This window comes from Mirounga leonina, unplaced genomic scaffold (genome assembly GCF_011800145.1).
Source record: "Mirounga leonina isolate KUSES-001 unplaced genomic scaffold, KU_Mleo_1.0 Mir_154, whole genome shotgun sequence".
Classification (NCBI taxonomy): Eukaryota; Metazoa; Chordata; class Mammalia; order Carnivora; family Phocidae; genus Mirounga; species Mirounga leonina.
The window spans coordinates 63,312,919-63,330,403 of record NW_023270389.1 but is presented as its reverse complement, the minus strand read 5'-3'; the positions used below and the strand labels follow the sequence as shown (position 1 = coordinate 63,330,403).

Below are 17,485 nucleotides of genomic sequence, written 5' to 3'. Positions count from 1 at the left end.
TCACCACCGCCCCACCCGGTCATTTTCCTCCTAGGATACTTGCACTCCATGGTCGCTCAGGCAGCCCGCACCAGTGCCTGAGCACCTGGAGCCCGGCACGTAACCCGCACACTTCCTTGGCAATAGCTGAGCCAGGGCTCACAAAGGGCCAACTACTGATGGTTCTGGAATGTAATTCTCAACCTCATCCCCTGCTGTAAGGCGCATAAACACAGATGAGGTATAAAACTGAGCTTTATAAGGTGCTACTATAAAGTAATCAACTGGACTGCACCTCTCGGTCTCCTCTCCTGCAATCATACCTTGTGCCTCCAGGTGTAAGAACCTAAACAATACGTATAGTAACAATATGTCGCAAATAAAAGAAAACTGTACACTGTTCCTCCAGTTGAAAGCACTGAGGCTCCTGACCAGTCCTGGAAGTGATGGCAGCCACGTATAAGCCTCAAACTGTTCCTCTCCAGTTCTACTTCTGTTCTTCCCACAGCCCTGCTGGCCTCTGTGTACTAGGCTCTGAGTTTTGAGACTGTGATCCCACCAAATGTTCCTCATTCAGCTCGCCGCTCTTCTGGAAGAACGGTTTCATGACCGCTCCGTGATGTACGTGGCATGGATCCTACAACTTCTATTCTTCTCCTGGATAGTTTCCCTCTGCCTTTTTTTTTCTTTCTGGTCTCGAACTATTCCATCCCCTTTACTCCATTCCTGATCTACCAGTATTCATGTCTCTCATCCTTTATGTTCTTTTGTTTGGGTTCTTTCTGTTATTTTACTTGGGGAGTGCATCATCATTTAAGCATAATTAATCTTTCTAATTCATGGCTTGATAATACATATTTATTTTATCTTAAATTTTAAAGATTTATTTATTTATTTGAGAGAAAGAGAGCACAAGTGGGAGAGGCAGAGGGAGAAGGAGAGAATCTCAAGCAGACTCCACACTAAGCGCAGAGCCCAGCACGGAGCTCAATCTCACAACCGTGAGATCACAGCCTGAGCCAAAACCAAGAGTCTGAGGCTTAACCAACTGCACCATCCAGGTGCCCTATACTTATTTGAAAAAGAAATTCTGTTCATTCACTCAACAGTTATTTACTGAGCACCAATTAAGTCTCTAGCACTAATGCTCCACCAGAGTTCACCTCCCCCACAGAACTTACAGTCTACAGGTTGAAATGGGCAATGTGGATATTCTTTTCACCAGACTATAAAGAGTAAGAAACAGTATTGATCTGAAGCAATCATAGGAAAATAAAAAATTTAAATAGCATAATAAGGGGCGCCTGGGTGGCTCAGTCAGTTAAGAGTCCAACTCTTGGTTTCAGCTCAGGTCATGATCTCATGGGTTGAGGGATCAAGCCCCACGTTGGGCACCACATTCAGCAGGGAGTCTGCTTGAAGATTCTCTCCCTCTGCCCCTCCCCCCACTCACATGCCCCCACACACTCTCTCTCTCAAATAAATAGATATATAGCATAATAAATCCAAGGACTGAAAAAAAGACAAGAGCCCTCTTCTATTGTAAGAGTTGTATCAGTAATTTAGAATTAGAACAAAGAAAACATTGCCAAACCTCACATCCACTGTATTATTCGCCTCATGGTCAAACACTTCAAAAGCCTCCTTGATTTTTTTGTGATATTCTGCTACGGCTATCTCTGCAAAAGACAAAGTAAATAAAAAGTGTTTTACTTTACCTTTGAATTCAAAACAAAAATTTCAACCACTAAGCTAGAAATCCTCAATGAGGAAGAGCGTGCAGAACTCTTTCCTAATCTTAGCGTCATGTAGCACGTTCATCTTTGTCTAGAGATAGCAAGGAATGGACAGACTCTCGTTTCCTGAGGCATGAGACACACACAACACAGTACCAGAGGTGCACTACTCTTGAGTACACAGTGCCATGGGTTTCATGTGTTTGTAGTCATGAAGCCACCACGCAGATCAAGGTATAGAATGCTTCCAACACAGCCTATCTTTTGTCCCAAGCAGTCTGGGCAGAGTCCCAGCCCAAGAGGCAGAAGGAGTCCAGCTCTACAGATAGAGTGTGGCTCACTGGTATGCCTGCCTGTGCACTTGAAGAGGGCTAAAGTTGGGGAGTGGGAGGCATGCAAAAGCAACACAAGACACTCTCTCAAAGGGCTTTCAAACTAGTTTTGAGACTAAGACTTACAAGAAATGATTATAAAGTCATTTATTCAATAAACATTTATTGAGTCTCTGCTAGGTGCTAGACACTATTCTAAGTGCTAACGTTATAACAAGGAACAAAACAGACAAAAATGCCTACCTCCACAGAGCTGTTTTTATTGAGGGAGATATATAAGCTTATACATATTTGGTAAAAATACACTGTTAAGTCAAATGGTGCTGGAAAAAATAAAGCAGGTAAGGGACACAGAGTGCTGGGGGGGCTGGGTCTTGAGAAAGGAGTGGGGTGGTGGTTTCGGAAGGCCTCCTTAGTGATAAGGTGTCTTCTGCACAGGGGGAAAAGCCAGCTTTATGAATATCTACAGGAGGAGTTTTTAGGCAAATAGAACCGCAGAGGCAGAATGGTAGAAATAAGGTCAGAAAGGTGTGATTTTAAGGGGGGAGGACAAGTTCTATATGGTCTCTGTATACTGCTTTAAAGGTTTTGTCTTTTACTTTAAATGAGATGGTGAACCACTGGAAGGTTCTAAACAGTGACATGACATGGCCTGGCTTATATTCACTACAGTTATAATGTTAAGAATATACCAGAAAGGGACAAGGGTGGAAGGAGAGACCAGTTAGGAGGTTATTGCAGTATTCTAGAGAGAGTCTAATGGTGACAGGACAAGGATGGAAACAGTTGGAGATGGTGAGAAATGATAGGATTCTGGATATATTCTAAAGGGCAGAGTCGACAAGACTTGCTGATAGGTTTGATGTTAGATGCAGAGGAAAAGAAAGGGGTTGAGGCTGACTCCAAGGTGTTTGGCTGAGTGGAAGAATAAAGGGAAAAACAATGCAATCAAGTTTCAAAATTTATTTTTCAAATAGTAACATAGGACACCCAGAAAGGGAGAGATTGAGTTCATATACTCATTTAAATTATAAACATAATACCACCAAATTGCAGAAAATGGGAGAAAATTTATTCATATTCCCTATGAGTAACATTACCCTAACATAACCACTCATCACTGTTATATTTTCCTCCAGTCTTTCTTCATACACAACTTTTTATATGTATCATTTAAGAACTACCATTCATTCACTCAACAAAAACTTACTGAATGAAACACTATGTACCAGATTCTGTGCCAGGTGCTGTACCTACATTTATAACCAGAGGTAAGCATCGATCAAAGCTCAGAGAGGTCTGGGGTGCCTGGGTGGCTCAGTCAGTTGAGCATCAGACTCTTGATCTTGGCTTAGGTCATGATTTGGGGGTCGTGGGATTAAGCCCTGCCTCGAGCTCCTCGCGCTGGGCATGGAGCCTGCTTAGGATTCTTTCTTTCCCTCTCCCTCTGCCCCTCCCCTCATTTGGGCTCTCTCTCTCTAAAAAAAATAACACACACAAAAAAAAACAAATAAAATAAAATAAAGCTCAGAGAGGTTAAGCAACTGGTGCAAGATCACAGAGTTGCCAAGTGGCAGAGCTGGACTGAACTGGATCTATCTCACTTGAGAGATCCTGCTCTCTCCCACACTCTACCCCCACTTCACTAACTGCTAGTACTCATTAGTTTAAAAACTGTAACTCCTAATCACTTCATTCAAATACTATACCTTTCCAGGCTCAACATAACCTATATAACCTTCCATTTTTAACAGTACCAAAGGAATGTACCACAATTTATTGATACTAGTTTTTCTTTATCATAAAAAACATGACAATGAACCATGTTTGCTAATTTAATAAGCAAAAAAATAACTGTTATCTCATTATTTAAATTTATACTTCCTTGATTACAAGTGACTGAATGATGATCCATATGCTTGTATGTGACTTCTGCTTTCTATGCTGTGAGCTATCTGTTCTTGTTCTCTGCTCACTCCTACTAGGATCTTCCATTTTTTCTTAGCAATTTGTATGTGCTCTTTAAATAATGAAGACTTAACCCCGTGTCATAATTACTGCAAACAATCTTTCAGGTCAGTTGTTTGCATTTGTTTTTCTAAAATAAAACCAGTTTCATATCCTAGCTGATCATCAATACCATACATGATTACTGGAGGAAAAAAAAAGGATGTGTAAGAAAGAGTTTAGATTAAGTAAAAATCACTTCAAATCCTACCATGCAGGGTGAGCTACTTTTATTGTTTTCTCCTAATCTAATTTTCACTCAACAATAAATTGGGAGCATCTTGTACTCTCAAAAGAATATTGATTACATTATCATTTTTAGTGACTGTTTGGTATTCCATTATAGAGCTTTATCATAATTTAGCCAACCCTCTAATTATAGACATTTCAATTGCCTCCAATTTTCCATTGTTATAATTATTCTTTAGTGAACAATCTTGCCCAACTCATCTTTGTGAGTTTGTCTTATTATCTCACTGAAATACAATGAGTTGAATACAGTTGGACTTGTGTGGGGTATTGGGAAGGTTCTAATTAGTCATCATATTGTCTTGGGAGGGGTGCCTGGGTGGCTCAGTCATTAAGCGTCTGCCTTTGGCTCAGGTCATGATCCCAGGGTCCTGGGATCGAGCCCCGCATCGGGCTCCCTGCTCCGCGGGAAGCCTGCTTCTCCCTCTCCCACACTCCCCCTGCTTGTGTTCCCTCTCTCACTGTGTGTCTCTGTCAAATAAATAAATAAAATCTTAAAAAAAAAATATTGTCTTGGGAAAGTCTCACTGGTTATAACACTGCCAATGCACAAAGCTGATGTCTGCTTTTTAAATTTAAGGTCATTTCATTTATTTTTTTAAGTTTTTATTCAAATTCCAGTTAGTTAACATGCAGTGTAATATTAGTTTCAGGAATACAATATAGTGATTCAACACTTCCATACAACACTCAGTGCTTACCACAAGTGCTCTCCTTAATGCCCATCACTTATTTCACCCATCCTACTGCCCTGCGCCCCTCCCCCCACCCCGCACTCCCCTCTGGTAACCATCAGTTTGTTCTCTACAGTCTGTTTCTTGGTTTGTCTCTTTCTTTTTTTAATTTTCCCTTTGCTTGTTTGTTTCTTAAAGTCCGCATAAGGCTGAAATCATATGGTATTTGTCTTTCTCTGACTTATTTCACTTAGCATAACACCCTCTAGTTCTGTCATTGCAAATGTCAAGATTTCATTAAAAAAATTTTTTTTTATTATTATGTTATGTTAATCATTTTTTGATGGCTGAGTAGTATTACATTGTATATATATACCACATCTTTTTTATCCATTCATCAGTCAATGGACACTTAGGTTGTTTCCAAGATTTGGCTCTTGTAAATTATGCTGCTATAAACATCGGGGTGCATGTATCCCTTTAAATTAGTATTTTTGTATTCTTTAGGTAAATACCTAGTAGTGCAACAGCTGGATTGTAGGGTAGTTCTATTTTTAACCTTTTCAGGAATCTCCATAGTGTTTTCCAGAGTGGCTGTACCAGTTAGTATTCCCACCAACAGTGCAAAAGGGTTTCCCTTTCTCCACATCCTTGCAAACACCTTGTTTGTTGTGTTGTTTCTTGTGTTGTTGAGTTTAGCCATTTTGACAGATGTGAGGTGGTAACTCATTGTGGTTTTGATTTGTATTTCTCTGATCAGTGATGTTGAGCATCTTTTCATGTGTCTGTTGGCCATTTGCATGTCTTCTTTGGAAAAATGCCTATTCATGTCTTCTGCCCATTTTTAAATTGGATTATGTCTTCTGAGTGTTGACTTTTATAAGTTCTTCATATATTTTGGATACTAACCTTTTATCAGATATGTCATTTGCAAATATCTTCTCCCACTCCAAAGGTTGCCTTTTAGTTTTGTTGATTGTTTCCCTCGATGTGCAGAAGCTTTTTATTTTGACGAAGTCCCAATAGTTTATTTTTGCTTTTGTTCTCCTTGCCTCTGGAGACATATCTAGAACGAAGTTGCTACAGCCAATGTCAAAGAGGTAACTTACCTGTGTTTTCCTCTAGGATCTTTATGGTTTCAGGTCTCACATTTAGGTCTTTCATACATTTCAAATTTCTTTTTTTTCTGGTGTAAGAAAGTGGTCCAGTTTCATTCCTCTACATGTTGCTGTCCAGTTTTCCCAACACCATTTGTCTTTTTCCCATTGGATATTCTTTCCTTCTTTGCCAAAGATTAATTGACCGTATAATTATGGGTTCATTTCTGGGTTTTCTATTCTGTTCCATTGATCTATGTGTCTGTTTTTGTGCCAGTACCATACTGTTTTGATCACTACAGCTTTGTAATATAACTTGAAGTCCAGAATTGTGATGCCTCCAGCTTTGCTTTTCCTTTTCAAGATTGCTTTGGCTATTCAGGGTCTTTTGTGGTTCCATACAAATTTTAGGTTTGTTCTAGCTCTGTGAAAAAAATACTGCTGCTATTTTTATAGGGATTGCATTAAATGTGTAGATTGCTTTGAGTAGTGTAGACATTTCACAATATTTGTTCTTCCAATCCATGAGTATAGAATGTCTTTCCATTCTTTGTGTCCTCTTCAATTTGTTTCATCAGTGTTTTATAGTTTTCAGAGTACAGGTCTTTCACTTCTTTGGTTAGGTTTAGTCCCAGGTATCTTACTGGTTTTGGTGCAATTGTAAATGGGATTGATTCCTTAATTTCTCTTTCTGCTGCTTCATTACTAGTGTATAGAAATGCAACAGATTTCTATACATTGATTTTGTATTCTGTGACTTTACTGAATTCGTGTATCGGTTCTAGCAGTTTTCTGGTGGAGTTTTTCAGGTTTTCTATATAGAGTATTATGTCATCTGCAAACAGTAAAGTTTTGCTTCTTCCTTGCCAATTGGGATGCTCTTTATTTCTTTTTGTTGTCTGATTGCTAGGACTATGTTGTCTGATGGCTAGGACTTCCAGTATTATGTTAAATAATAGTTGTGAGAGTGGACATCCGTGTCTTGTTCCTGACCATAGAAGAAAAGCACTCAGTTTTTCCCCATTTGGGCTATTAGCTGTGGGTTTTTCATAGATGGCCTTTATTATATAGAGGTATGTTCCTTCTAAACCTACTTTGTTGAGGGTTTTTATCATGATGTTTAATTTTAAGGTCATTTAAAAAGTATATTATCTTTTATTTTTAGGTAGTCACATCAGATGAGTTTTCTTCTTATCTTTTAAATTTTTGAAACTTACCCTTTGAGGACCTTCCATGTGGAGGTCCTGGGACAGTGGCCCACCCAGACAGGGTACAGAAGTTGCACACCCTTGCCCTCATACCTCGCCCTATGTATCTCTTCCACCTGGCTGTTCCTGGGTTAGAAACTCAAGGGCGCCTGGGTGGCTCAGTTGGTTAAGCAACTGCCTTCGGCTCAGGTCATGATCCTGGAGTCCCGGGATCGAGTCCCACATCGGGCTCCCTGCTCAACAGGGAGTCTGCTTCTCCCTCTGCCCTCTTCCCTCTCGTGCTCTGTCTCTCATTCTCTCTCTCAAATAAATAAATAAAATCTTTAAAAAAAAAAAGAAACTCAAGAGGAATACTGGAGGTCAGTCTAACTCTTGACTGGAGTTAAATATTTCCTACAACATGTGCAATGTGTGGTTCTCTAGCTCTTGCCTGATGAGTTCTGCAAGACAGAGAGCCCCACCAGGGGCAGCCAACCTCAAAGCCAGACAAACAGTTCTAGTGTAAAATCTGCTCTATATTATACTGGTGTCACATCCCTAAGTCAAGTGCAAGTGATTTTCATACTATCTAAAATTCTTCGGAGGGGAATTATTCTAACATTTAATCTGTGTCTAAATAAAGGATACATGCACCCCAGTGTGTATGCAAGACAACTCTACAGGTGTGAAGAAAACATTACAATTACATTTAGAAAGAAAGGAAAAGAAAGGAAAGGAGTTTATACTTTGAAAGGACCAAGAAGGAAGAAGAAAATCATCCTTTTTCTGGAGATTTGGTGAATACTCAATTCTATTTTTTTCTACAATTTAAAAATACATCTTACTGGGTGCCTGGGTGGCTCAGTTGGTTAAGCGACTGCCTTCGGCTCAGGTCATGATCCCGGAGTCCCGGGATCGAGTCCCACATCTGGCTCCCGGCTCAGCGGGGAGCCTGCTTCTCCCTCTGACCCTATCCCCTCTCATGCTGTTTCTCTCTCTCTCTGTCAAATAAATAAAAATAAACAAAATCTTTAAAAAAAAAAAATACATCTTACTCTTTCATACATATGAAATTTATTTTGACTTGATTCAAAGTGACAGACTAACTTCTAATCGTAGTTTAGTAACTGCTAATTTACTAAGCACTTGATTTATTTCCTCCTACTTTATAATGTGATCTGGTGTCCTATTTGATGGAGACTATTTCTATTGACTATTCTGATTCCATTCTGATCTGCATTTCTAGTCTTATGCAATTACCATACTATTTTATTTGTTGCCACTGCATTCGTCTTCTTTTTAGGAATGTTCATTAATATTCTCACCAGTTTATTCTTCCGAAAGAAATTTAGAAATTCAAATAAAATTTAGAAATTCCAAATAAATATCATTGGGAGTTGTATTACTATTGCAACAAAGCTGTATGTTAAAAAGGAATTTACATTTTTATATATGTCATCTTCCATCTAGGAGATATATATTAGATATATACCCCTTTTTATAAATTAAATAAAAAATTAAATATTGCACGTTAAGGTTTTCCTCATATAAGTCATATACAATTCTCCGAGAAGACTATGCCTGAGTATTTTATGGGTTTTGAAGATATGGTGAGGGAATCTTTTTTAACTCTGTAATTTCTGGCATTTAAGGTCAATGTTGAGTGTTTTGTTGCTGCTATTTATGTCATATGTACCTATTTCCTGATACTTTTTATTATAATCCTTTTTCAGGTGATTAATTTATATTTTCTGATAATACATTTTCTCTTCCTTCCAAAATTTATACTTTTTATTTCCTCTTCATGACTTACGGCACTGACCAACTACCAAAGCGACTTGAATGCATAAAATGGTAATGATAATTTTTGGTTTTTAAAAACATTATTACTTTTAATAGATTCAAGAGCCAGTCTTTGACCAGCAAACCTTGTGCTGACTTGTGTCCCAAAACAGGTATCACTTACAACTGAAGGCAGCATCCTTCTATTTCTCCATCTAACTTTGCATATTAAGACCGGGCACTAACTTTTAAATCCCTCTTTTCGATATTTTCTACATTTTCTACAGTGTGCTCTGTTTCACACCCATTCCTCAAGAAGTTTCTCAATAAAAGACTCCAATGATTAACATTTCTAGACAACTTTGAACATTGTAAGTCTCCTCTTGGAGACTTGCAATGTGTGCTCCTACATTAAAGTCTTCAGGATGCTCTACAGTAAAGACACCTGTTCACTTTAACAGAGCATTTCCCAAATGTACTCAATCATGGAATCACCTTTTTCCAATTACCATCTGTCAGGAATAATTAATGCCTTAATTGAAATCTGGAACTTCTAACTCAGGAATCCTCAGCTACTGGACATTAGCAAGATGTGAATGGATGACAGGGGCACCAAAAATACTGATCCTCTCATCTTTCACTGTGGCTGGATGAGATCATGCAGCTGAAAGTATTTATTCCGGGGCTTCCCAGAAGGAGGCTTAGAGGAGTACAGGATCTGATGGCATACCCCTTGGTCTGCATAGGTGGCAAGCACCACAAATGCCACCAGACACCCACTGCCCCACATTGCCAAGAAGGTGATCTACCACATGGGCTCCCATTGGAGCCATATACCAAACGCACCGCTGTCCACCAAGGACAAAGGACCAGGATGCTGCTGGAGAAGTTCATGTTCCAGATGTCCAAGAAGCATAGTGTGTAACCCAAAGTGTGATCAGGGATTGAAAGGACTCATGGCTCTAGGTAGCAGCCCCAAATCTTTATCTTCACATAAATAGTCTACTTCTGGCCCTCTGCAGCTGATGTGCCCTTTTAGTAGCTTGCTACATGGCTCTAACAATGCATGTGTGTTATATAAATTAAATCTTCATTATTTTCAAATAAATTGATATGAGAAAGTTCAAATGAATTAAAAAACAATTTGCATTATTACAAATTTTTCTACATTATATTTGTCAATAAAGGATACATTTTTAGATTACATAAATATAATTTCAACTATTATTTTTTAATGGTTGAGAAAAGTGCTTTTACACTTTTGTATGAACAAAGCTTCTCATTGGGGGTAAACTACCAAAAACTGAAGCATAAAATCTGATATTAAAAAGTATTCTGGGGCAAGACATCTGGCTGGTTCAGTTGGTAGAGCAGGCAACTCTTGATCTCAGGGTTCTGAGTTCAAGTCCCACTTTGGGAGTAGAGCTTACTTTAAAAAAATAAAAATAAAGAAATAAAAAGTATTCTGGGAAGCAGGATAAAGTTCTTCATTAAAAAATTTTAAATAGGGCGCCTGGGTGGCTCAGATGGTTAAGCATCTGCCTTCGGCTCAGGTCATGATCTCAGGGTCCTGGGATCGAGTCCCGCATCGGGCTCCCTGCTCCTTGGGAGCCTGCTTCTCCCTCTGCCTCTCTCTCTCTCTGTCTCTCATGAATAAATAAATAAAATCTTAAAAAAAAAAAAAAAATTTTAAATATATTTGGAACTTTTCTATATATAAATTCATCACTTACAAATTTCCTAATACTGTTTTATTTTCTTTTAAAATCATACAGGAAATGCAATGATTTTTTTCATTAAGCCCCATGTGGATGCCTCAACTATTTTCCAGTTGTTACCCCAGTATGCCATACAAATATTATTTGGAAGTGACAAAGGTTGAGAATCGCTACCCTAAGGTAATCACCTTTCTAAGTCCTTTGAGAATGCACTGCTCATTCTCCCCATCAACTATCTCAGGGATTTAAGGAATATTAGCAATATTTTGCTCCCCATTGCTGTTCACAGTCCCTTACTCCTAGGCCGTCATATTTTTTCCAGGTCCTTTAATTAAGAAAAATTTCAAACATTCAGAAAAATTGAAGACTTGAGGTAGGGGGATGGGTGAAATAGGTGATGGGGATTCAGGAATGTACCTGACATGATGAGCACCAGGTGATGTATGGAAATGGAGAATCACTATATTGTACACCTGAAACTAATATAACACTATATGTTAACTAACTGGAATTAAAATAAAAACTTAAAAAAAACACAAAAGTTGAAAGCTTAGTACTGTAAACAACTCTATATCTACCACCTGCATTGAACTATTGCTAATATTTTGCCATTTGTTTGTCCTCTTTCTGTCTCTGTCCCTAAATAAATAGTAAACATTACAGTACTTCGTCTCTACATGCTTCAGCATGCATCTCCTAAAAATAAGGACATTCTCCTACATAACCCCAATATAACTGTGACATTCTTTAAAATTAACAAAAATTCACTAAGATCATCAAATAACTATTCCATTTTCAAATTTCTCCACTGTACCATAATTGTCACTTAGAGTTTTTTCAACCTAAACTCTAATCAAAGTGTACTGCATTTGGTTTTTGTTTTGGTTTGGGGGTTTTTTTTTTTTGGTCTCTTCTAAAGTGAAACAGTCCCCCATTCTTCCCTAACCTCCTCTCCTTCCCACCATGAAATTAGCTTGGTAAAGAGACCAGGCAATGCAATGTCTTACAAAATGCCCTACATCCTGGACTTATGTAAGAGCTTCCTTGCTTTATCCTGTTAAAAACTACTATTTCATTAAGTTTCATTCCTTCAGGACATGTTACCTACTACTAACTCCTTCTCATTGCTGTCTTCTACTGATTCTCTGATCACTGTCCTTCAAATTTCACACCCCAACTAATTAATTTTCCAACAACCCATCCTTACAGTCCTATTTTATCATCAACACCCTCTGATTCTCTGTATGAACAGATAATCAGAGTGATGCAGCAAAAGCCTAGGAACACCTGGCCAGCAACCCACCATAAGATAAGAGAGAAGCATGGAAAAGACTCTTCATCACAACCTTCAGGAGGGAACCAATCCTGCCAACATCTTGATGTCAGACTTCTAGCCTCCAGAACTGTTAGACAATAAATTTCTGTTGTTTAAGCCATGCTGTTTATGGCATTTTGTTACAACAATTCTAGCAAATTAATATACTACCAAAGTGATGTACACATTCAATCTAATCTTTATCAAGATTCTAGGGGCACCTGGGTGGCTCAGTCATTAAGCGTCTGCCTTCTGCTCAGGTCATGGTCCCAGGGTCCTGGGATTGAGCCCCACATTGGGCTCCCTGCTCGGTGGGAAGATCGCTTCTCCCTCTCCCACTCCCCCTGCTTGTGTTCCCTCTCTCGCTGTGTCTCTCTCCATCAAATAATAAATAAAATCTTAAAATATATATATATAGTCCAGTGGTGTTTTTTTGCAGAAACAAAACCCATCCTAAAATTCATATGGAATCTCAAAGGACCCAACAATCTTGAAAAAGAAGAACAAAGTTAAAGGACTCACACTTCCTGATTTCAAAACTTACTACAAAGTTATAGTAATCAAAACACTGTGGTACTGGCATAAAGACAGACATATAGACCAATGGAATAAAATGGAAAGCACAGAAATAAACCCTCACGTATGGTAAACTGATTTTTGACAAGGGTGCCAAGAAAACTGAATGCAGAAGGACAGTCTTTTCAATAAATAGTACTGGGAAACCTGGCTATCCATATACAAGAGAGTGAAGTTCGATCCTTATCTTGCACCATACACAAAAATTAACTCAAAAGGAATCAAAGACCTGAATGTAAGAGCTCAAACTATGAAACCTTTAGAAGAAAACAGGGGAAAATCTTCATCATATCAGATTTGGCAATAGATATGATCCCAAAGTCATAGGCAACAACCAAAAAAAATTCATAAACTGGATATCATCAAAGTTAAAACTTTTGTGAATCAAAGTTGCTCTCAAGAGAGTGAAAAAGACAACCCACAGAACGGGAGAAAATGTTTGGAAAGCATATATCTGATAAGGGATTAACATTCAGACTGTATAAAGTACCCTTATAAACAACTAAAACAAACAACCCAATTTAAAAATATGCAAAAAAGTTGAATAGATATTTCTCAAAAGAAGTTATACAAATGGCTCATAAGTGCATGAAAGGATGCTCGATATCACCAGTCATTAGATAAATGCAAATCAAAACCACAATGAGATACCATTTTATACCCATGAGAAAGGCTATTATCATAAAAATGAAAAATAACAAGTATTGGTGAGGATGTGGAAAAATTGGAACCCTTGTGTATTACTGCTGGGAATGTAAAATGGTACCGCCACTGTGGAAAACAGTATGGAAGTTCCTCAAAAAATTGAAAATCAAATTACCATATGATCCAGCAATTCTACTTCCGGGTATACACCCAAAAGAATTGAAAGCAGTGACTCGAGCAGAACCTTGTATCCCAATATTCATAGTGGCATTATTTACAATAGCTCAAAGGTGGAAACAACATGAATGTCCACTGACGGATGTATAAACAAAATGTGTTTACATACACACACACACACACACACACACAGTGGAATATTACTCAGCCTTAAAAAGGAAGGAAATTCTGACATGCTATGACATGGATGAATCTTAAAAGGCATTAAACCAAGTGAAATAAGCCAGATCCAGAAGGATAAATATGATTCCACTTCCATGAAGTACTCAGAATGGTCAAACTCATAGAGACATAAAGTAGAGTGGTGGTTACCAGGAGCTGGGAAGAATTGGAAGTTATTATCTAATGGGGAGTTTCTGTTTGGGACGATGAAAAGTTCTGGGAATAGATGGTGATGATGGTTGCAAAGCACTGTGTATGCACTTAATGCCACTGAACTATGCACTTGAAAATGGTTAAAACGGCTTAAAAAAAGTTATAAGAATGAAAGTTATTAACCTCTCTAATGAAATTGTTCTAAAATTGACAGTGGTGGGGCACCTGGGTGGCTCAGTCAGTTAAGCATCCAACTCTTGGTTTCAGCTCAGGTCATGATCTCAGGGTCGAGATTGAGCCCCAAGTCGGCTCCACACTGGATGTGGAGGCTGCTTAAGATTTTCTCTCCCTCTCCTTCTGCCCCTCCCCCTGCTTGTGCGTGTGTCTGTGTGTGTGTGTGTGTGCACGCGCACATGTGTGCTTTCTCTCTCTCTCAAAAAAAAATAAATAAATAAAATAAAATAAAATAGTGGGGATAGCTACATACACCTATGAATAGACTAAAAACCACTGGATGCACACTTCAAAAAAAATGAACTGTATGCATGTGAATTGTATATCAATAAAGCTGTTATAAAAAAGAAGAGAGGGATATTATAATTCTTAGAGAATTATGGAAGGAAACATATCCCTTATTCTAATGAGTAGTGTGTATGTCTTTAAAAAAACAACAAAAAGTTATTGAAAAATGAAAAATAAAAATATGCCAATTGCTTCAGAAGAATCCCAATAATACATTTTATGTATGAAGGCAATCCGTTTTATTTTTTCCTTCCCAATCTGTATACCTTTTATTTTTCTTTTCTAGTTGTCTTAATCTGGGCTGCAGAACAAAATACCACAGACAGGGTGGCTTATAAACAACAGAAATGTATTTCTCACAGTTCTAGGAGCAGGAAGTCTAAGATCAGGTGGCCCACACAGTCTGGTGACGAATGCTCTCCTCCAGGTTACACACTTCTCATTGTATCCTCATGTGGTGGAAGGGGCTAGAGGGCTCCTAGGGTATCTTGTATAAGAACACTAATCCCATTCATGAGGGCTCCACCCTCATGACCTAGTCATTCCCAAAGGCCCCCACCTACTAATACCATCACCTTTGGGGGGTGGGATTTCAACATATGAATGGGGGGGGCAAACATTCAGAGCATAGCACTAGCACATACAGTGCCATGTTGAAAAGAAGTGGTGAGAGGGGACACTCGCCCTGTTCCTGATCTTCGTGGAAAGCCTTGAGTTTCTCACCATTAAGTATGTTAGTTGTATGTTTTTGTAGATATTCTTTATCAAGTGGAAGAAATTTCCCTCTATTCCTAGTATACTGAGAGGTTTTTTTTAAAGATTTATTTGTTTATTTTAGAGAGCGCAAGAGAGAGCGAATGGGGGGAGGGGCAGAGGGAGAGGCTCTTCAAGCAGACTCCCCGCTGAGCACAGAGTCCGACTTGGGGCTTGATCCCACGACCCATGAGATCATGACCTGAGCCAAAACCAAGAGTGGAACGCTTAACCAACTGAGTCACCCAGGCACCCCGAGAGTTTTTTTTTTATCATGAATAGGTGTCAGATTTTTTCAAACACTGTTTCTACACCTATTAACATGATCATGTGATTTTTCTTTTTTGGCCTGTTGATGTGATGAATTACATTAATTGATTTTCGAATACTAAACTGGCCTTGCATACCTGGGTAATGGTGTATAATTCTCTTTGCACACTGTTGAATTTAATTTGCTAATATTTTGTTGAGGTTTTTGCATATATGTTCATCAGAGGTCTGTAGTTTTTTCTCTTATAATGTCTTGGCCTGGTTTTGATATTAGGGTAATGCTGGCCTCATAGAAAGAGGAAGTATTTCCTCTGCTTCTAGTCTCTGAAAGAGATTGTAAGAATTGATATAAATTCTTCCTTAAATGTTTGGTAGAACAAACGAGTGAACACAATCTAGGCCTGGTACTTTTTGTTTTGGAAAGTTGTTATTGATTCAGATATAGGCCCTTTTAGATTATCTATTTCTTCTTGGGTGAGTTTTGGCACCTTGTGTCTTTCAGGGAACTGATCCATCTCATCTAAATTATTAAATTTGTGGGCATGGAACTGTTTATATTATCCTTTTATTATCTTTTTAACTTCCATGGGATCTGTTGTAATGTCCCCCCCTTTCACCTCTGATCTTAGTAATTTGTTTTTTTCTCTCCTTTTTAATTAGCCCTGCTGAAGATTTACTGATTTTATTGATCTTTTCAAAGAACAAGGTTTTGGTTTTGTTGATTTTCTCTACCAATATCCTGTTTTTTATTTCATTGATTTCTGCTTTAATTATTATTTCTTTTCTTCTTCTTACTTTGGATTTAATATGCTGTTCTTTTTCTAGTTTCCTCAGAAACTTAGATGATTGACTTTAGATCTTTCTTCTTTTCTAATATATACATTCAATGCTACATATTTCTCTCTCAGCCCTGCTTTCACTGCATCTCTGGTAAGTGTGTATTCTGATAAACTGTGGATTTATTTTCATGTAGTTCAAAATACTTTAAAATTTCTCTTCATATTTCTTCTTTGAACCATGCATTATTTAGAAGTTATGTTTAATCTCCACATATTTGGGAGATTTTCCAGTTATCATTCTGTTATTAATTTCCAGCTTAACTCCATTGTTGTATGAGAGCAGACATAGTATGATTTCTATTCTTTTAAATTTGTTAAGGTATGTTTTATGGCCCAGAATGTGGTCTGTTTTTCTTTTTTCATTCATTCCAGAGAGAAAGAAAATCCCCAAACAGACACCCGCTGAGCACAGAGCAGGGCTCCATCCCAGGACCCTGAGATCATGATTTGAATTGAAGCCAAGAGTTGGCTGGTCAACCAACTGAGCTACCCAGGTGCCACCCAGGTGCCCCAGTGGTCTATCTTGATGTATGTTCAATGGGAACTCATGAAGAAAGTGTATTCTGCTGTTGTTGGATGAAGTAGTCTATGGATGTCAATTATATCCAGTTGATGGATGATGTTTTTGAGTTCAACTAACCTCCTTACTGATTTTCTGCCTGCTGGATCTGTCCATTTCTGACAGAAGGGTGCTGAGGGGTGATGAATAGTAGATTCACCTATTTCTTTTTTTTTTTTAAAGATTTTCTTTATTTATTTGAGAGTGAGAGAAAGAGAGTGAGAGAGCATGAGTGGGAGGGAGAGGCAGAAGGAGAGGGAGAAGCAAAGTCCCCGCTAAGCAGGAAGTCCAACTCATGGATTGATCCTAGGACCCTGAGATCATGACCTGAGATGAAGGCAGACGCTTAACTGACTGAGCCACCCAGGTGCCCCAATTCATCTATTTTTCCTATTAAATTTTTCCTATTATTCATCTATTTTTCCTATTAAAAACTCTGTTTTTAGGCACATACATGTTAAGGATTATTATGTTTTCTTGGAGAATTGACCCCTTTATCATTAATGTAATGTGCTTCTTTATCCCAGACAATTTGCTTTCAAGTCTCCTCTGTCTGAAATTAACATAGCCACTCCCAATTTCTTTTGATTCATGTTAGCATGATATATTTTTCCATCTATTTACTTTTAATCTATATGTCTTTATACTTAAAGTGGGTTTCTTGAGGACAACATATAGTTGGTTCTTGTTTTT

At 38.2% G+C, this 17,485-nt stretch overlaps 1 protein-coding gene across 3 annotated transcripts in view; it reads right to left on the bottom strand.

Annotated features, from left to right (window-relative positions):
• Nucleotides 1-17,485, bottom strand: part of EFCAB2 (EF-hand calcium binding domain 2) — a 114,542-nt gene that overhangs the window by 55,570 nt on the left and 41,487 nt on the right. Inside the window, exons 1-2 of one of the 3 annotated variants that reach the window (XM_035010980.1) lie at nucleotides 8,107-8,131; nucleotides 1,579-1,658 (exon numbers count right to left, since the gene is read on the bottom strand). In XM_035010980.1, coding sequence (XP_034866871.1) covers nucleotides 1,579-1,601 — 23 coding nt within the window. In that variant the 5' untranslated portion in view covers nucleotides 1,602-1,658; nucleotides 8,107-8,131. Of the gene's footprint in view, nucleotides 1-1,573; nucleotides 1,659-8,106; nucleotides 8,132-17,485 lie in introns of those variants that run through there. The other 2 variants (XM_035010978.1, XM_035010979.1) reach the window with 2 other exon arrangements.